The sequence below is a fragment of the Gobio gobio genome (assembly GCF_949357685.1).
Source record: "Gobio gobio genome assembly, chromosome: 8".
NCBI classification, from domain to species: domain Eukaryota; kingdom Metazoa; phylum Chordata; class Actinopteri; order Cypriniformes; family Gobionidae; genus Gobio; species Gobio gobio.
This window is the reverse complement of record NC_137114.1, coordinates 43,553,234-43,575,045: the sequence shown is the minus strand read 5'-3', so window position 1 is coordinate 43,575,045 and position 21,812 is coordinate 43,553,234. Positions and strand designations below refer to the sequence as shown.

The 21,812-nt window shown below is 36.1% G+C and overlaps 1 protein-coding gene and 1 long non-coding RNA gene across 2 annotated transcripts in view; both read left to right on the top strand.

The window, feature by feature from the left end:
* LOC307129865 (NACHT, LRR and PYD domains-containing protein 3-like) overlaps nt 1-9,872 on the top strand; it is a 119,674-nt gene extending 109,802 nt beyond the window's left edge. The window contains exons 14-15 of the mRNA XM_079822655.1: nt 6,328-6,503; nt 8,604-9,872. Of these exons, the coding sequence (XP_079678781.1) occupies nt 6,328-6,503; nt 8,604-8,605 (178 nt within the window). The 3' untranslated portion in view covers nt 8,606-9,872. The remainder of the gene's footprint in view (nt 1-6,327; nt 6,504-8,603) is intronic.
* A 1,610-nt stretch (nt 9,873-11,482) lies between these two features.
* On the top strand, nt 11,483-14,611 carry LOC307129880. The gene is made up of 5 exons (XR_013816948.1): nt 11,483-12,175; nt 12,290-12,349; nt 13,628-13,750; nt 13,844-13,926; nt 14,090-14,611. It is a non-coding gene; the product is annotated as an uncharacterized lncRNA (long non-coding RNA).
* Nucleotides 14,612-21,812: the final 7,201 nt, after the last annotated feature.

Below are 21,812 nucleotides of genomic sequence, written 5' to 3'. Positions count from 1 at the left end.
GTCTGATAAGTACGATCTAAACCAGTTTAATGCCTGTCCCTGAACACCAGTGTAATTTTGAAGTCGATCTAAGAGTATTTTATGATCTATAGTATCGAACGCAGCACTAAGATCGAGTAGAACTAGTATTGAGATACAGCCTTGGTCAGAAGCTAGAAGTAAATAATTTGTGATTTTAACGAGCACAGTTTCTGTGCTATGATGCGGCCTGAATCCTGATTGAAATTTTTCATAGATATCATTTTCTTGCAAGAAAGAGCACAATTGAGCGGACACAACTTTTTCTAGTATTTAAGACATAAATGGAAGATTTGAAATTGGTCTGTAATTTGCTAGGTTATTATGATCTAATTGTGGCTTCTTAATGAGAGGTTTTATGACTGCCAACTTGAATATTCTTGGAACATGACCTAAAGATAAAGACGAGTTAATAATATTGAGAAGAGGCTCTTCCACTACAGGTAACAACTCTTTCAGTAGTTTAGTGAGTATTGGATCTAATAAACATGTTGTTGGTTTAGATGCAATGATAAGTTTATTTAGCTCTTCCTGTCCTATAGTTGTAAAGCGGTGTAGTAGTTCTTGAGGGGCGATAATTGCGGTTGAATCATAAGATATCATTAAAGATTGTACATTTACAATTTTGTTTCTGATGCTTTCTATTTTCTCAGTGAAGAAATTCATAAAATCATTACTACTAAACTGTAACGGAATATTTTGCTCAGGCGATGCTTGTTTATTTGTTAGTCTAGCCACGGTTAGTCTAATCCACCTTGGATTATTTTGGTTATTTTCTATTAGTTTGCTGAGATGCTCAGCCCTGGCTGCTTTTAGGGCCTTTTTATAACGTGACATACTATCTTTCCACGCGATTCTAAAGACCTCTAAATTAGTTTGTTTCCATTTACGCTCTAAGTTACGAGTTTCTCTCTTGATAACATGTGTAGCACTGTTGTATCATGGTGCTTTAGTTTTCTCTCTAACCTTTTTTAATCTAATTGGTGCAACAATTTCTGATGTACTAGAGAAAATGGTGCTCATACTGCTAGTCATTTCCTCTAGTTCATCTGTTTGTTTGGGTTCACTTAGCAGCTGAGACAGATCAGGTAAGGTATTTGAGAATCTATCTATAGTGGTTGGAAGGATTGTTCTGCCTGGTCGATAACGTGGCGCAACATGACAGATTTCAGCAGTACGCAGTATTCAAGTTACCATGTAATGGTCAGTGACGTCATCACTTTGCGGTATAATATCTATATCGGTTGGGTTGGTTCCATGTGATATAATTAAATCTAGTGTGTGATTAAGACGATGAGTGGGACCAGTGACCAGTAATAGATCTGTAAACGCAGCCCCTAACGCATCATTTGTGTTATCTACGTGTATGTTAAAATCTCCAACAATTAATGCTTTATCGACGTTGACCAATAGATCTGAGAGAAAGTCTGCAAACTCTTTTAGGAAATCAGCATAGGGCCCTGGAGGTCTATATACAGTAGCCAAGGCTAGAGATAATACAGATTTCTTTCTTACATCTAAGAGCGTAACATTTAGCACTAGTACTTCAAACAAATTAAACCTGTGACCTGTTTTCTGAGTAACATTAAGAATATCTCTATAGATTGTTGCAACACCACCGCCACGACCAATCAGACGGGGCTCATGCTTATAACTGTATCCTGGTGGAGTAGACTCATTTAGACCGAAATAATCATTTGGCTTAAGCCAGGTTTCAGTAAGGCAAAGTACATTGAAACTATTATCTGTGACCATCTGTGTTTTTGTTCACTAATATTGAGATTTTCTGGTTTAATCACAATTAGATTTTTCCTAGATCCTACAGTAGATTTAATGTTTGACCTCACTAAACGAGGAATAGACACAGTTTCTATATAATGTTCTACATTGGTACTTATGTCAATTAAGTTAGTACAAAATTGTTTTTGTTCACTAATATTGAGATTTTCTTGTTTAATCACAATTAGATTTTTCCTAGATCCTACAGTAGATTTAATGTTTGACCTCACTAAACGAGGAATAGACACAGTTTCTATATAATGTTCTACATTGGTACTTATGTCAATTAAGTTAGGACAGCAAAGACTGTGATTTGGACTTTGACTTACTAGTCATATGATGGTGTGTAACGCCCTGGAGATGTTGTCCGACAGAAGAGCTGCTCCGATTCTGCTGGGGTGAAGGCCATCAGGACGGAAGAGCCTAGGTCGCTCCCAGAACAGATTCCAATTATTTACAAAGAGCAGCTTCTGTTCATTACACCATGACATTAACCATTCATTTAGAGCAAATAATCTACTGAACTTTTCATGTCCTAGTCGGTACGTGGGAAGTGGTCCAGACACGATGATCGTTGCTTCAGGCAATGTTCTGCGCACCGTCTCGACCAGACTCCTGTAGTCCTTCTTCAGAACCTCCGTCTGCCGCAGCCTGATGTCGTTCGTTCCCGCGTGCAGCACGACAACTCCAATGCACTCGTCACCGTTCAGGATCTCGGGAACCTGCGCAGCGACATCGAGAACACGAGCACCAGGAAAGCAGTGAGTGATTACCTTGCCTTTACCTGAGGTAGCGTGGACATGCCGGACGATGGAAGTACCGATGACCACAGCGTCGCGTTCCGTCTCGCGAAGAGGGGAGAAGCGGTTCCGGGTGGAGATCTCGAAGACCAGGAGGGGCGGAGAGGTCCTAGCTCTGGTCCTGGCTCGCGTCTTCCGCTGTGGAAACACCCAGGGTCCATGGTGCTGTGTCGGTGCCGGAGTGAACGAAACCAGGGATGATGATCGCGTCCTGGGTGCTTGGGTCCTGTGCAGAGAAATACACGGAGTAGACGAGGTCGGGGGTCAAAAGGTTACTATCCACTGACTTGTGAGCATCGGCACGTGATGTTTCAAGCGCTGTTCGTCGCTCTCTCAGCACGGCTTGTCTGTCTAGTAGGTCGCGAATCTGCTTCTCCAACGACTCCAACTCCAACTGCACCGAATGCAGCTCGAACGTGTCCTCACCTGCACTCAAAGGTAACATTAGACACACATCCGAGTTATTCGCCATCGTAGCAGATGTGCTACGATGGCGAATTGTAGGTTTCAGTGGTTACCGGGTGTAAACAAGTTACCACGCGTGCAATGCTAGCGCGGCTAGTAGCGGAAGTTCGGATATAAGTTGCAATATCAAAGCAATCCGATTGTTTTTTATAGAGAATCGTATCGGAGATATGTTCACACGCTGTAAATAATAGAAAGTATTCGTTTGTAAGCGAGTGTTAAGAAGAAAATCAAGGATTATGAATCAATGCGACGGAGCTCCAACACAAAACAACGCGCTCACAACCTGCGCATGCGCACTCTGTATGTCTGTCCATGAGAAGTGGTTGTTGTGGCTGCGTGGTGTTATCATTGTCCTTGTGGGGTTATCAACCGCATGTCAATTCAGATGCTGAAATGAAGTCCTGTGATCGTCCATACTCTGTACTGGTGTGTGTGTGCCATCCAGGTTGAGTGGGTTGGCATACACAGCTGAAGGATGATGAAGGGAAAAATAAATATTGTCCTTTAGCACTCTTGCACCGAGTTTGTTTGGGTGGAGGCTATTTGATGTAAACAGTTGTCTCTGACTCCAGAAGAGATTAAAGTTGTCGATAAAGTTCACTCCCTTCATGTTGCAGGTTTTTGGCAGCCATGTATTAAGCCCAAGTAGCCGTGGGAACCTATTTTGTTCCTCTTGCTGGAAGTGGTCCACTGATGAACGGCTGAACTTTCAGTTTTCTAAGTGTTTCAAAAAGTTCATTGAAATCCCTCTGTAGGAGTTCTGACTCCTCTCTCTGAATATCGTTCTTTCCCACATAAATGATAAGTCGATTTGCAGTCTTATGTTTCATTAGAATGTTCTTAAGTTCCCTGTTTACATCAGAAACTGTTGCTTGTGGAAGGCAGCATGTGGTAATATCCCTGTGGAGTCACCCACTATCAGAGTCCTGGGCTCGGCTGCCCTCTGAGCTGAGTGCCGCTGTCTACTCGACCTTGAGCGCCTGTTAGCATTAGTGTTAGCTGCGGGCTGATTCAATCTGTGTTCGTTCACATTTATCACGTTTGGGGATTCCTCACCCACATTCATTAGCACTTCAAATCTGTTTTCAAGATGTATATTTGGTGGTGGGAAAATAGTGTTTGCAATCCTTGTGTCTGGGGTAGAGCATGCTACTGCGGCAATATGTGATGCTCATGACAATCTGATGTCTCGAGTGCCTTTTGGTCTTGCTCCCTGTTTGTGCCATCGATAAGTGTGTTTATCAGTTACTTGTTTCTCTACCTGTTGAGTAGCACTACATTTATGGGACTCACCGGCAGTGTTCAGACGGCATTCATGATGAAGCTCTGCTGTGTGATTCATCTGGTTGGATGGTTCCGCAAATAACTTTGTTTCAAGAACTGCAATCCTTTGTAAAAGTCTGTGGCAGTTTGAGCAGCAAGTAGATTCTAGAAGAGACATTTTATTATCCTTTTGAATGTAGGCTGCTGTGTTTTCCCTTCCCCGGAATGTAAGCTGAAGGCAGTGGGAGGCTGGTCGGTTGAAATATTCCGCTTTTTGTTTATTAATCCAGTAACCAGAGTTTCTAATTTTATCATTGGAGTCAAGCTTTGTCGTTTGAGCACTGTGCTGAATTGCTGAAGTTGAAATTATGAGATAAAATATAGAAGTGATAGAGCAAAGCGCGGTGCAGTAAGCAAGAGCGTCCGAACAATAGTCTATATTAGTCGAATGCTCTTTTCATATAATTAATTGTTCTCTGATCCAACCTGTTACATTTCTTAATCAGGGTAAAAAATTCAAGTCAACTTTATTTATATAATGCTTTTTACAATGCAGATTGTCTCAAAGCAGCTTCACAGTGTTAAACAGGAAAATAATGCAACAGAATTTGATTCGGCTGTACAGCCTCTCCGGAGAAAACGGTGATGTTATCCAGCTGAGTTCAGTTTCATATAGTGACAATGCGGGCAGATCAGTAATTGAAAATGTATTTGAATATTTAGTTTTGTCAATTTAGTCTAAATTAACTTTTGACCAATAGCAAAAAAGCAGAGGCTTACAAAACACCAGCACCATGACAGATGAGATGGAGGAAGAATAATAAAATCCAACAGGAAAAAGAATAACTGTTGCTTTTGTATTTGTAGGAAATAAAGATGACCAAATACATTGTGAATAAAACAGCTGTGGTGGTGGTGCATGGCATATAATATCTTGGACTGCCCTTCTTCCATCTGGCATCCTTCCATTCCATACAGTAATCCGTGTCATTTTTCAGAAGGTGCGATGATGGGAATACGCCGCTCAAATAAATATGCATGTGGATATGGCAAAAGAAAAAAAATGTCTGCCTATGTAAATGTAGACTAACTCTCTACGAATTAATGCAGCCACCTCATCTACAGGATCCTGTAAAGGACATGCCATTTCTGTCACTTTGACGTGTCTGCATGATGGAAATATGAGCAATGAATGAATGTTCCTGCACTGCAACAAATGCTTTTCTTAGTATTTTTGTCTTGTTGTTTCCAGTCAAAATGTCTAAAGATTCTTAAATCAAGAAGCATTTTCTACATAAGAAAAATAACATAAGGTATTTAGTCTGGATTTCTTAAAAAAATATTTATTGTTTAATCTTTTATTTATCTGCCAGTGTGTTAAGTAAAGTCATCTTGTTTCCTTTTGCATTAACATTAAGATTATTTTTCTTATCCCACTGGCAGATAATTTTACTTGTTTTAAGTAAAATACAGTTAATTTAGATCCCCCCAGGAAACAAGACTACATTTCTTATATAATTTTTCTTATATAGAAGATGCATCTTGATTTAAGAATTTCATTTCTTGAATTTCATTCTTTTTTTTTTACTAGGCTTACTAGATATAAATACTTTTTTTTGCAGTGTGAATGAATGAATGAAGTATTTAAACTGCTGGCACTTTAAAAGGGGGAATGAGACCGAAATAAACTCTGGGTTTACAGAAGAAAACCTGCTTCAGACCAGTTTAGGTTCACAGAGTAAGTTACCCTGGGAACTGACTCTGAGTATAAGTTACCTCTCTTTCAGAAACGGGCTTGACTTACCCTGCTTTCTCGGGTTTAACATACCTCCCATTCAGAACAAACAGAAAACTCAGAGTTCCCCTCATTTCAGGGTTAACATATTCAGAGTTTTCACTTAACCTCCTTTCTGAAAAGGGCCCCTGACCTGAGACCAGAGTGAATAACAAACTACAGACACTTGAACTACAATTCAAACTGTGTCATTGTTCTCCACAGGTTGAGGGATTGTGGCGTCACAGAAGGTTGTGCTGCTCTGGCTTCTGCTCTGAGATCAAACCCCTCACACCTGAGAGAACTGAATCTGACTGGGAATAAACTACAGAAATCTAATGTAAAGTGTCTCTCTGATCTGAAGGCTGATCCACGTTATAAACTGAAGGAACTATACTATTGTGAGTATATTCTTACTTAAGACCCAAATATAGAAGAAAACCTGTAAAAAAAAATGTCCACCTTATACATGTTGTTGTAGGAGGCCTCTAATGCAGAAATAAATGTTTTTTTACATTTTCAACATTTTAGTAAGTTTTTAGGGGAATGTTGTAATATTGCAACGTTGGGTCTGTTGGGTAGCAGAATTTCAGTGATTTCACTCACTGTCTGAATAAATGTAGAGAACATCTAAGGGTTAATTTGCAGGGTGTAATGATTATATTAGTAGCATATGTATACACTAATAATCACACAATATTAATAAATGGACAAGTCATATTTTTATGAAAAATAATTTATTATAAAAAAAATGTTTAGATTGTATTTACAAAACATGATGAACTGAATGAAAACTTTGGCATTTAAGTAATTTAGCTATGTTCATAGCCATATTCAGTTATGATAGTCCCAAAGGCAGTTCTTGTCCTCAGAGAAGCAGTGCTGGACATTGCACTTGCTGCAAAGTGTGTTGGTGTAGCCTTTTCCACAGTGTCTGCAGCGTCCTCTATTTTCTTCATATCTTCCGACACAAACTTTCAGAAATACCCTAGTGGTGTATTAAGCTCAGCATTATTAGTGATATGACCTGAAAAATCAGTGTTTGGACTGATAAAATCCTTTATCAGCCAGCGATACCTGTCACAGAACATGGTTTGTGTTCTTGAGGGACTTGATTTTGTTGGCATGGCACGGGTGGTCACTGGGTTGTTTATTTTACTTTTCCAGTTCACAGGCATCTCCACATTCATCTTCTTAACTTGTATCAGAATCCATTTCAAAATCACTGTTCCCATTTTGGATGCCATCAATGACATAATACACTTTGTAGATAATACAGTCTTTCCTGGCTGGTAACATTCTGAAATGGAAAAAACACTGGTTATTTTCCACATCCCAATGATACTTACACATTTAAAGAATTCACACGTTCCACAGAATTCACACAATACTGTCTGGCTAGCTTATAGATATTTGGGCAAACAAAGCCCATAAAAGAAAACCAGTTAAGTGTGTTTTATAAATGATAAGAGACAGATAGTTTCAAATACTGCTAAACAAATACTTTCAAATTCTCAAAGAAATAATGTATTCCTTAATTCAACTTGAAATTATTTAATAATAATTAAATGTTGATTTAAAACTCAAAATTGTAACAAAGATGACATTTTAAAAATTGTAAATGATCAAAAATATAGTTTTTTTAGTATTTACTTTACACAGAACTTCTGTGTAAAGTAAATACTAAAACAGAACAGGTGAGAAGTTCATTTCATCCATGTAATATGAAAGGTGCACGGGTAAATTTTGCTACCCCTTTCACCCAATGTTGTAAAATTACAACATTGACATTACAAGCTCAAAATCTAATATGATTAAAGTATTCAACAGTACCTTAATATCTGCATGATCTAGACATATTACTAATCACATAAAAAAATATTTTGGGGAATTTTACTTACTTGAATGTTGATTTATCCAGTCCAGTAAACTGGATAAATCCGCAGGTTGTGTGAGTTCATGGGCAGGTAAACAGGCCTATTCACAAAATGTTCCATCCAACAGCATTGCAAGACTGAACAATTGGACCTATCAGTTGTGTAAATGTGGTCTTAGAGAGAAAAAAAAAATATCTACAGGTTTATTTTAGAAGAGCTAAAACTTGATGTTGTAATATTACAACAGTGGGTCTTACAGGGTTAAAGATTTTAAATTGACCCAAGTTCATTAACAGGCCTCATATGTGGAGAATATTAGATAATAATTCAGCTCCATTTTAGTCTCTGTAAACCCTTTTAATAAGAGTTTAATTCTGTGATGTGAATATGATCTGAATATATGAATATTTTCATATCTTAGTGTCTCTGTGTGTAAGTGATTAAGAGAGAGATGTTTATCATTTCCGGTTATTAATCTATTAGCAGTTTTTCATTCATATCTCTGGCTGTAATATGAATATACTAATATCTCTGGCTGTGTTTGTTCTGAAATGATCTCCTGATGTGATGTGACGGCAGTAATGTCTCATACTCATATGTGACTGTGTGTGTGTTTTATTGTAGGACTCTCAGTATTTAGATGTCAGTCCAGTTTCCTCAGGATCAGCAGATGGTGAATAAGGAGGCGCTACAGTGACTGAAGACACAGAGACACACAGCGATATCACCAGGGACGTCACTAGGATTGGAAGACAGGGGGGGCTTAGCCCCCAGCGTATTTGTGACTTGCGTTTGCAAAATCTTTGCACTCACATCTAGAGCTACACTTATGAGTTAATAAGTAATGACTTAAAAGCTATCTGTCTGCTCATGTAAATGTATGATAAAGTAATAGCATACTATTCCTCTCTATATAAGATTGTCCACAGAATGCTATTTAATTACACAGAACCGCATGTATTCAACCCATTTTTAAGCTAAAATACAAATATACAGCTAAACCTAAATTGAGCTAAACCTATAGGCTACAAATACCACAGCTGTACAATTTTCACACCATATAGGGCCTAAATTTACCCTATACAATAGCCTAATGACATAACATTATTTAATATTTTAATCACAGCTTCTATAGTGTTTCTATAAACTTGCGACTAGTTAACTTTCTAAAGTAGCCATCGCTTCTCGGGTCGACACACTGCATGAAAACACTGAAATCCGGCACTATCCGGGCATGGTATACTCCTGTGTAATTTGATGTTTACCGGATGTATGTGGGAAAAAGCGGATCAGAGTAACACGGAACAGTATATTTCCAGAAAAACCCGGAAACCTCACGTATGCGGACGTATACAGGAATCCGTGAAATTTCACGGACATATACAGCTGAAACACTGCTGGGTGTGCTAGGACTGAAGACTGTTAGGTGTGAAGAAGACCTTTCATATGTTAATGACTGACACTATGCTGGCTGTTCTCAGAAGACTTCAGGATTGAGAATTATCTCTGGTCTACTGTAGGCTAAAGCAAACAAGCTTTTTGAACAGAAAAAAGAATTCTTAAGGCCCTGAAACACTAAACTGAACTAGCAATGACTAAAGCCGACTGTGGGGTTGGTTCACGTTGCCTGGGTCTGGGCCAAACCATCAGAATGGTGGCATATACATTACACAAAAACATATACGTTCACAAAAAAAATCTGAATATGTAATGAAATAAACAAAGAAATGTAATGGAATTAACAAAGGATAATTAACCAAACATTTTAGACTATCCCCAAACAATTTTTGCAAAGTTTTACAAATTGTAGGCAATAATAGAATTAAATAAAAAGGAGATGAAATGTGGAAAATGAAAAAGTTTGTTTTAAAAACACCGAAAACTGATATGCTCAAAATAAAAATATGGAATAAAAAAGAGCAGGGATTCACTTGCTCAAGAAACACAGAAACACAAGCAGATCTTTCAGCTCTACAACTATTAACATAAAGTGTCACTCCAAGATTCTTAACTTTAACACGCTGCAAAAGAGGGGCGTTTTGAGGTTTGAAATCCACCCCTCACAATAGATGTAGGTGCAACCAATAAGGTTACCCATAAAAATAAGGCAACCAATAAAAATAATCCTAATTTTACAGAAAAAAACTTCAGTTTTTTACAGTATTTTCTTGTAATTTTGAATTATGTTTAAAACGATGTAAAATTACAAACAATATCTAAATAAACAACTTGACTGTTGTTTTAAGGATTATATCATTAATGACAAACTACAGTAATTCTCATTTTTTTTATACAGGAACATCACTGTATTATTTTTCTGTTTTCATAAATAACAAATTCATGCAAAATTACAAACAATATCTGTAAATTAACAGCTCATTATATTAAAGGTTTATGTTTATGTCCATACTAACAATTTAACATTATTCTTTGTCATTTTAAAGTAAATCTTATTCGTTTTATATTTACACTGTAAAAATAAAAACCTAAAAAAACAGCAGCAAAACAAAAACCGTAAAATTAAAGTCAAATATCTTAAGTCAAATAAAGTTAAAAAACTTCACAGAAATTTACATTAAATGTTTTAGAGAAAACACTATTAGTTTACAGATTTTTCCTTATTTAAATTAAGTTATTTTACTTTAATTTTCTGTTTTACAGTGAAGGTGTATTTTTACATTCAAACTGGTTTTACATTCAATTCTGGATACAAATATAACAAAATATATAGCAAACTAAATATCAAACAATAATTGTTTTTAAAGAGTACAAATCTGCACTGCTCTCCAGGTTGAAACCTGGTTGAAACTTCCAGGCCTCTGCCCACACCACAAAACACCACTTGAACAATTAATTAAATATAACAGCAAATAAAAATAAATATACACATTTTCTAACTGTTGTGTAAAACAAGTTTTTCTCTATATTTGCAAGGCTATTTGCTGTCTTTCCGTGTTCTTTTGAGCGTGATTGGTCAATCTGAACGTCATCCAGAAATCTGGCCAATGACAGTGCGCGCCTTCAGTTTGAATTATACACCCGTTGTCGTTGGAGTTGCTCGTGGCTCGCGGGGACGCGACGCGATCGCGGCTTCTAATCTTCACGTCGGTCTATTAATGGCATTGCATTGACCATTTAAACCTGTTAAAATCTTATTTTGGATGAATTTTGATTGTGGGATGTCGACTGAGAATGAAAAAACATGAATACGAACAGACTAAGTTTCCAATGGCGGACAGCAGACGGCAGAAGGTAAGGTAACTTAAATCCCTTTATATTGTTTCTACTGCTCATCAAGATATAACGTAGTGCATTAAAGTCATATGCTAATCGTGATTAACTTACATATTCTGTTTCTGTGTTTTGTTGTGTTGTAATATTGTTAAGATAGGGCTGGGTGTTATGGCGATCTGATGATACTGACTATTGTTAGCGATTTTGCTGTAAACGTTAACATTACCTTTTTATATTGCGGAATGGGAATATAGCGTATATAACGCAGCACTGACTGTACTAAAACTTTTTGACATTTTGACAAGGAAACATGCATGAATGTAGAATAATGAACGGGACATGCATGTGTTAAAATAAGCCTCTCTCAGACAGCAGGCGATCCCGAAATCAATGATCTTTCTGTAAAATGCACACAATTATCTCAGAAACCCTGTCATGTGAGGTATTCACTTGATTTAAACAGTCAGTTATGTCTTAAGTAAAGTCAAACAGTTCAAGTTAACGTGGGGAAACCCGGATGCGTGTCATTCTGTGCATCCGTTCTTAAAGGGGCTGCAGCTTTGTCATCATTTTAATAAAACAACAAAAGAATAGAGAAGACCTTCTGCTTCTTTAAGAATCAAGTGATGTTAATTAATTGAATATCATACAGTGAAGACTTTTAAAGCAGTATTATTCTGTAGCATTTTAATAAAATATCCATCAAAATAAATATATTGTGATATCGTTATTGTAAAATAAAATTTCTCATGTATGTATAATTATATGGTCATAATGCCCATCCCTACTGTCAGCTAGTTTTAAGATCAAGCTTGTCATAAATGTAAAGGAACTTTGGAATGATTAATCTGAGATCATGTACTCATTCAGCAGAGAGGACAGGAAACCACCATACTTGGACTCTGAAGAATTATAGGCAAACCAGGATTTTGGATCTACTGTGAAGTTTTTGTATGGGCCTGGTGAGTATGTTTTGCAAGTCCATGTCCGTAAGTTGATAATTAATATTAATGTTTTATCAAACAAATTAATATTCATTTGTGTGTGTGCATGTTTCTTCCCCCCTCATGATCCAGAAGTTTTGGATCCATGATCCTGAAGAACTTTTACAGATGTTGACCCTGAATGTGTAAAAGGTAATCTTAAAAATGTTGTCATTATTTTAATGTTCTCTGTTTTTTTCTGTAATGTAGACGCATGCATTTTCTGTGAAGTTGCTTTGAAACAATATCAGGGTTTTTCCTACATTGAACATTTTTTGCCGGCCGCCAAAACAAATTTTTGTCCCGCCAAAGCCTTATTTGATCAGTTATTGTGATTTATGAGTGATGTAGTAGATGACTGCTGCACTTGAGTTAACTGAGTGTCAGAGAGAACGACCAGTGAGCTCCTCTCGCACGCTCTCTGTCTTCAAAATAAGCATTCTTAGCTTTCTAATGTTTCACATATTACGTTAATCAAAATCAAAAGGTTGGAAGACCGAATCCATGTTGCACGTGGCGCTATCAGACGTCTTCCTTTAATTACCGCTGGGTGTGAAATGCGCTCAAAAAACATTGACTGATTCTCTGACCAGCTGACATAAAGCATACTTTAAATAAACAGGAAACAAATCCTGTCCGGTTATGAAGTGTTTTCTGTGTGTTGACAAATCTTTCGCAATGTTCTAAAGATGGATTCACACACGCGTCTGCTAATGTCCGATTCGCCACCTAATGACTCCTCTGAACCGAATCATTTTAACGACTGGTTAGAACAACTGATCTGTCCAACACTGAACTCACAAATCAGTTTAATCATTTACTCAGAACAACACCTGAAATGAGAACACAAGTGTGCTTACCCAATTTAGCAAGAGTGGATAGTAAGAATTATTTTTAATTATCAACAGTCTTTCAGCTTATTTATGTGGACAATGTGTAGTAAAATAAATAGCCTAAAATCATTTAGTTCAGACTGGAGTGAGGTGAACCCAGAACAAATTTGTTGTTAGCTAGCTGATTGTATATGGCAGAAAATTAGGCTATTTGTTCATTTTTTTAATACTATTTTTTAATATTGATATGATTACCAAAACAAACAATTATCAGTAAATAGTGTAAAAATGAGGAACAAAAACAAACATCAAGGTATCAAAATAAGATAAGCAAAAGTTACAAACTTTCTTTGAATTTATTACAAATTTATTGTCAGTATTGCGCTTGCAGATCAAGTGGGTAGGGTATTTTTTTTTTACCGTGCGTATGTGTGTGTATGGACGACCATGTCTGTCAGCCACTACCGAAGACCATTTTTGACCCAGGAAAAACCCTGAATATGTATTGTGAAAAGCGCTATACAAATACATTTTAATTGAATTGTTTTACTTACTTTTATTGGCATTAACTATATATTATTAATGTATTATTTGGCAGGTCGCAAGATGTATTTTATTTTGTGAGACTTTGCTGAGGATGTATTCTTTGGCTCAGTCTGAAAAGGCAGAGAAAAGAAACACTATGAAGAACATCACACAGAACCGTCAGAGAAAGAGACGGGTAAGTTAAGAAACCGGTTAAGCTTTTTCCCTCCAGAATGTTACTATACTCCTCTCTGAGTTTTAATGGTTAATTTACTGTCATGTTTTGCAGTTGCTGGAGACCAGGTCCAGGGTTGCACAAACCAACACAGAACCTGTGGAAGACCGCAACTATAGACCTGGGGCCCGTTCTTCGTACGTTGCTTATTACATCTGAGATGATTTGACAGATCCCAGATCTTTTAATCGTGATAACTGATCTCTGGCTAATTTGGTTCTTCAAACGAATTTGCTGATTGGATTAAAATATCTGGATTAAATGATCTAAAATCACTGCGCGTTCTTGTGTTCCCTGAAGAGGGCAGATGCATCGATACTCGAAACCACGATCAGCAATGCAGCGATTGGCTGGCGTCAAGACAGCAACGTAATGAAATCATCAAAAGCCACCTGGCAGAAAACTTGACACAATAGAAACCCCACGAATTTCTGGACCTTTATAAGGAAACAGCCAAACCACCAAACCAACATACAAGTTATTATAGATAAATTATAAATGTTTTTTTTTTTTTTTTTAAACATGATTACTAATTATTTATATTCACTATTTTATACAGTATTTGTACACCCCTTACATTTTTATTTCAATGTTGTAATTTAATTTTTAATTCAATTTGGAGCAGATTTGTTACGTGACAGTATTAAAGTTTCTTAAGGATCAAGATCAAATTATCTGCATCTCTTGCGCTGCATGAAGCCACTCCCATAATATCTGTGATCACTTAAATTAATGCACGGCTCATATTAACTGTACAACATGTGTGTAAACCTCCAATAAAATGATAAAGTAATTATTCCATCACAAATAAATCGCTCAATCAAATGGCTGTGTCTATATTATTATATACAACATCATAATATTATATACATTCTCATATACATATACAATATAACATTTTTATATTATTATTATTATTTAAAATTATTATTATTGCCCCTGGTTCAGTAATGAACTCTTGTAATAAAGTAGCAGTGGCTGGGACAGATTTTAAGTATCACCTCAAGATGCAATCTAATCCTGTTTACATGAAATAAGCCTGCTCATGAGCAGGTTTAAGCTTACGGACCTGTTACTATGACAGCAAGTCCAGGATGAGCTTCGAAGAACCAAACAATCCGAGATCATGTTAAATCGTCAACAATCAAATCCAGCTAACTGAGTTAGCGACGTACGAAGAACGGGCCCCTGATGTCTGAAGATGATGCTGTTGTTGATGGAAGGCATGGTTAGGCTAGGTACTACAAACCAGACTAGGCTGACCCACGCTACGCATCACATCACCAGCCCATCACAGCAGTTTGAAAAAATGTTCAAAACTCAAACAACATTGTGTTAGAATTAACACAATTATGGTCACAATTATTTTATAATTATAATTTTAATATTAATATTCAATTGTTCCATTTTATATTTTCTTTATTCCTATGTTTATATACTTATACTTTTATTGGTTCCCATATATAGAACATTTACAGATATTTTATATACACTTTTTAATTTATAGATTTCTTTGTCTCGTTTTATATTGTATACTTTGTATGTTTGTTCCTTTTTAGATGTCCATGTTGCTTTTGATCTCCACGTTTTGTATTGTTGTTCCTCTTATGTCGCCTTCCTTTAGAAACATTTTGTTCACTTATCTTTTCCCCCATTCATTTGAATGTATGTTTATAATGCTCTTTGTTCTTTTTATTTGGTTATATTGTTTACTTGGAATATTTATGTGTATTTTATATACACTTTTTTTTGTCTTATAAATTTATTGTTCTCATTTTATATTGTTTAATTTGTATATTTATTCTTTTCCTTTTTATGTTCACTGTGTATTTTATTCCTTTACATCTGTCTTTTAAATGTATTTTGTTCATGTTTTTTCCCTTTTTGTTTCTTTACCAATTCAATTTAACGTATATTTATGTTCTTTGGACTGTTTATATTTTTACATTTGTTCCTTTACATTTTCATCCCTTTTAAATACATTTAGTTCACTTGTTTTTGTTTCACCATTGTTTTAATGTTCGTTTATAATGCTGTTAAGAATGTTTTTATATATATATATATATATAGGCTAGGTTTTGTAGCATAGGGACTTGATTGGTTATAGGCCAGCTATGCAGATTTTGCTAATTAATATATAATATATATATAAAAAATAATCCCCTCTCCCTCCCAAAAGAAAAATACACACAAAACAATTTGAGAAAGTCTGAAATATTTATTAAAAATTTATTAAATATATATATATATTTATTATATATATATAAATATATATATATATATATACCTTTTTAATAAATATTTCAGACTTTCTCAAATTGTTTTGTGTGTATTTTTCTTTTGGGAGGGAGAGGGGATTATTTTTTATATATATATTATATATTAATTAGCAAAATCTGCATAGCTGGCCTATAACCAATCAAGTCCCTATGCTACAAAACCTAGCCCACCCTTAGCCTTAGAAGTAACCAATAAAGTCACTTGACTGGGTTTTCAATGTGTCCTGTCCTCCAATAGCAGTCTGGGTTTTGGGAGTGGTTTTAAAAAAAAACAACCAATCCAGTTTGAGATGAAGGACCAATAGGGGATGGAAGGCAAAGCTGTTTAGAGGTGTGAAAATTTCTCCTGGGAAAAACTTGATGGGATTATTTGCCATGGCAACAAATGGCTGTAGCATGGGAGTATACGGCCACAACATACATCCGATTTGGTACCATTTCGGATGAATACGGACATATACGGATCCATGGAATTTGACCTATCCGGCCAGTATACTCCTGGATTCTTCCGAATTTCAGCAGTGTATAAGCTACAGGAGTATCCTGGTCCGGATACACCTTTTTTCATGCAGTGACATTAACACACTGACAACATTATTCTGAATTAAAAATATTTTTATACCACTTTTTAATGTGTGATTGTGTAAAGGTGTTCACGAGATACCAACCTTTCGCCAACTAGCTTTCAACGTCGAACACTCGTTCTCAAGAAGACGGCGGTGTGTGTGTGTGTGTGCGCGCGCGTGTGAATGTGTGTGTGTGTGCGCGCGTGTATGTGTGTGTGTGCGCGCGTGTAGTGAGAGAGGGAGCGTGAGACGCAGGGAAAGGAAATGCAGCTGAACGTTATTTGCTCTATGAAGTACATTGTTAAAGACGAAAACTAAGGACATTTAATCTATAATTTTATTTTAGTTCGTTTTGCCAAACACACATTACAGATTTGGTTAGTTATCGTTTTTTTTTTGTAATGCCTTGTTTTTATTTTTATTTCAGTTAACGACAACCCACCTAGTTTTCGTTCATTTTCGTTAACGATTATAACCTTGGTAACGACGAGACGAGATGAATCCTCCAGGCAGTTACTTGCATTAGCGCTCCGGTCTGCAACGCTCTGAAAGCTGCCACAGTTCACACCAATGCAACGAGACGCGGTGCATAATCTTGATAGCACGACGACTCTTTGTAGGCTACTTCTGTCCAACTTCCGACTTTTCGGCTATTTTTTTTTGTTTGTAGCTGGATTCTCGGATATATATCATTTGTTGTGTCTAAATATGAATGAGGATACGGTTATTGATAAATCAAATTGTTATTGTTGTTCTTATTATCATTTAGGGGGGCTTAGGAACATTTTGGGGTAGCTTCAACCCCCCTAAAATAGGCCTAACGATGTCCCTGGATCACACTGACGTGTGTGTGTGTGACTGCACACCAGTTTTTTGTCTTATAGTAATGGCTGAAAATAGCAACTTTGAATTGTTTAAAATTGTATTTGTTATCCATTGCAATAGGCTACAGTAGATGGTAACACTCGAATACACCACAAACGATTGAAACAAAGTGAAAAAACAAGCCATAGACAATGCAAATAATGACTGAACATATATTTCTGTAAAAAAAAAATATTATTAATCTAATTTTTATATGATGAGTTATTAAAGTTTCCACCTAAATTGTCCCGTTCTTTTACTGGTTTCTTGTTTTTCCTCCTCCTTCTGAACAGTTCATTGCTAATTTATAATGTTAATCATATTCCTCTTGATATCAAGTTGTATGAGCCATATTTTGTATTATTTTATGTAATTTTGTCCTGTGCCACTGGGGGGCTGTATGTGCTTTGTGGCTCAGCTGATCTCAGGTCAGCCTGGGTACGTCATTTAACTTGGAGGAAACTCAGACACAGGTGTTGCTGATTTGGGAAGCAAACAGTTTTCGACTGTGCCATGTTGTGTCTTGCCTCTGTAGTGAACAATAGGGTTTGTTGTTTTGGTTATGTATTATGAGTTAAGATATTGCCACTGTATGATATATGGAGGAGAATAAACTTGCTAGATAAAAGTAACATTACTGAACTCTACGTTGATTTGTGTGAGACCGCACGGGCACACGTCCAAACTTAATCCACTGTATTAGCAACCAGTATTAGACTTCGTTTAGGACTTAGTCAATACACAAGTATTTCTAAAGCCAGCAGCTGAAAGCAGTTATATATGAGAGCCAGTCTTGCTTAACTCCTCACTTTATATTAAAAGGAAAAGAACTGCCTTCTGTCAAAGAAACTGAACAGGAATTATGAAATTAAATATTTTATTGTCCATTTGCATTGACATTTGTCTTTACCTCAGGACAATCTCAATAAGATCTATATATACCATTTTTAAAAAAAATTACTCACACTAAACCGCTCGATTCATATGGATTAGTTTTACGATCATGTAACTTTTTGAAATCGTATTTGCGTGAACTGTCAACGGAGGGACAGAAAGCTCTCAGATATTTTAAAAATATCTTAATTAGCGTTTTGAAGATGGACAAAAGTCTTTCAGGTTTGGAACGACATGAGGGTGAGTAAATTATGACAACTTTTTTACTTTTGGATGAACTATCCCTTTAATTTTATGATTAGCAGAGATGCAAATGAAAAGTTTTCTTCTGATTGTATCATTTCTGCAAAATTCTGCTAAGATTTGATACAGATGATCATAATGTGTCCATGAATAATGTGTTAGCAAAGAACTGGAGCCTATAGCACTGACAGAGAGCGAGGTTGTATCTAGTTTGTTAACAGGGAAGGGGAAGGTCCTTAAAGATTATGTGCATGAGCTGAAGACTGTTCTGAGAAGATTGTTTCAATATTTACTTGATAGAAGTGTTGTGCCCTATTCATAGAAATTAATACGAGTATCAGAAACTGACTGTACTGAGCAAATATATGGAAAGGGTACTTGCAAATCTCTCACTTCCTTGAGGATAGACAGCCATCAATTTGCCTACAGAGAACAAAGAGGAACCGAGGACGCAACATTGACATATTGAATATGGTCAATAAACACCTTCTACTATGGAAGCACATGGGTGGCAAATTTCAATTTGCAATGTAATATATGCAAAATTTGCAATGCAATATGTAAAATGCGGTGCATTTCAGTATTTAAATTTACAATTTCCATACCATATGTGCAACATTTGGAGCAAAATAATCATTCAAATTGAATAATATAATTTACATTAGCTATTTCCTACACTAGTTTTAACATATAATTTAAACATATAGTTTAACGTTTTGTAAGTTGCAAAATGAAATGAAAATGTATTACAGAAATTAGAAATGTTTAACATGTTCAAGTAAAAATTGTAGCAAAATTGTCATTGTTATTTTTCTTAATTGCCTTTACAATCACAGTTAAGATACTTCCCACATAGGGAACTTACCCACATTCAAGTGTTGATAAAAAAAAAGATGCATGAAGGTAGAATAAAATGTTTAAAATTAGTAAAAAGTACAGTTAAAGGTATTTCAAGTATAAAAAGTAATCCCTTAATAGGAACATAGTAGGATATTTTCCTTTCCTATAGGTCAAACAGTAGAGCGTGGGGCTAGCAACGCCAAGGTCATGGGTTTTGTTGGGGTAACAGCTTAGGACCCAGGACCAGTAGTGAAAAATGAAGACCAGGAGTCAGATAAATTAAAGAAAGTTTTACTGAAGAATAGTTTGCAGTTTCATCAGCAGAAGCCAGCTCAAGAGGAGTTCGTAGGCCGCGCTCCCTCTAACAGTCTGCCCGCCTCCGTCTAACGTACATGCAATTTTCTGAACAGTTATACTGTTTTCAAGGTCTAGACACGTCATTACTGCCATGTGGAATGATTCTGATTGGTTCTAACAACATGCAACGTAAGCAACTTTCCACACGTAGACAGATAGGGACATATATCTCTCAAAATGTGTAGACTCCGTGTCGCCCAGGCCCAGATTAATCCTCAATGACCTCGGAGGTCACAGAAAAGACGCCTCAAAGTCTGGAATCGTCTGCCGAAAGGACCATCTCCAATACTGGATCTGCACAGAATCATGAGACGCACACACAAAGTTCCCCAGAAAAACAGTTTCCATCAAGGTCGGGACATCTTAACTAACTATCAACAAAGCACTTCTCCAAAACATGCTGATACTACATTTAGTACAGAAGTGACTTTATTCTATAAAGAAAGAAAAGTATCAGAGAGGTACATTTCTCCCCAAAGGAGTCCCATAGCTGTTACATGGATGACCCCAGGGGTCACCTCAGTAAGACATATAGTTAACACATGCTGATCTCGTTTTACTCCCTGGAGTGTATTACAACACCAAGGACAGTTGCCTGTCAGCACGTCTTGACACAGACATCAGAGCAGCTCCTGAATAATCTGGATTCAAAAGCACAGAGCAACTAAAACACTACAATATCCAAAATCACTCCTTGAATATAGAGAACTGATTTATCAAATGTAGGAAATGGTTATAACTTGATTATCATTCATTCTTATTTTAATATTGAACATAAAATCATTCTTGAAGGATATGTGTCTGATGAAGAGACAAGTGATGTTTGGCTTGACCCTTGACCCTTCAGTTTGATTCCCAGGGAAAGCAAGAACTGACCAAATGTAAAATGTGTATCTTGAATGCAATGTAAGTCGCTTTGGATAAAAGCGTCTGCCAAATGCATAAATGTAAATATTTAAAGAGCAAAATAATACATAAATAGACTAGTATACTATGATGTTCACTTATTCTTGCAGTATAAAACTACTTAACTAGTAGTTTACTGAGAGTATACTTCAGTGTACTTTCATAAACGAAACAATTTACTATTAAAATAGTAAACTACTAGTATACTTATTCACTTGTAGTACGTGTACTTAAAGTTTACTATACTGTTACACTTACAGTACACTTAAATGTATACTTTTTATATACTTAAAGTGTGATAATTTAGTCCAAAGCATTGGAATAGTACACTTACTGTACAAGTTTACTACTAGTACATTGATACTTACTACATGAAATATACTTAAAAATATACTTGAACATTACTTGGGTATACTTCATAAAATAAACTTGAAGTATACTTCTTTTTCGTAAGAGTAACCAATCTGTTAAATATTGAAGTCGCAAAAACTTAACCAAAAATAACATTAAGCCAAGAAGTTTCAGTGAAGAAAGAGCATCACAGATACAACATTTCAATCATCATTTGTGCAGTTGTGTACAGTTACTTGTGTGGAGTGTGGCAAAACCTTACATGTAGACATATCAGAAAGCATCTGAAAAGTCACTCTGAGGAAAGACCATTCACCTGCGCTCAGTGTGAATTCAAGGAGAAAGTCCACCTGGACAGCCGCACATGCACCATCAGTGAAGAAGTTTCAAATCTGCATCAGTTCTCATCTGGAGAAAAAGAAATAAAAAGATGTAATGAAAGCTGATTAAAAATCTCAACATTTGTAAATTAGTTTTCACTTTTACTGGGGAGTAGTATAGTTTACGAAATTATGATTTTCTTGCCCCTTACATTTAAGAACATGATGAACACGACAAAATAGAAGACTTAAAATGGAAAAAAACAAATTAAAACTTAAAAAAAAAAGAAATATAACCATCAGTCCAATATTTAGACCAGCAGTATGATGTTAATACTTAGTAACTTCATCAAACAACTAGCCTAATATAAGAATCTGATAAAGCAAAAACAATAAATGAAAA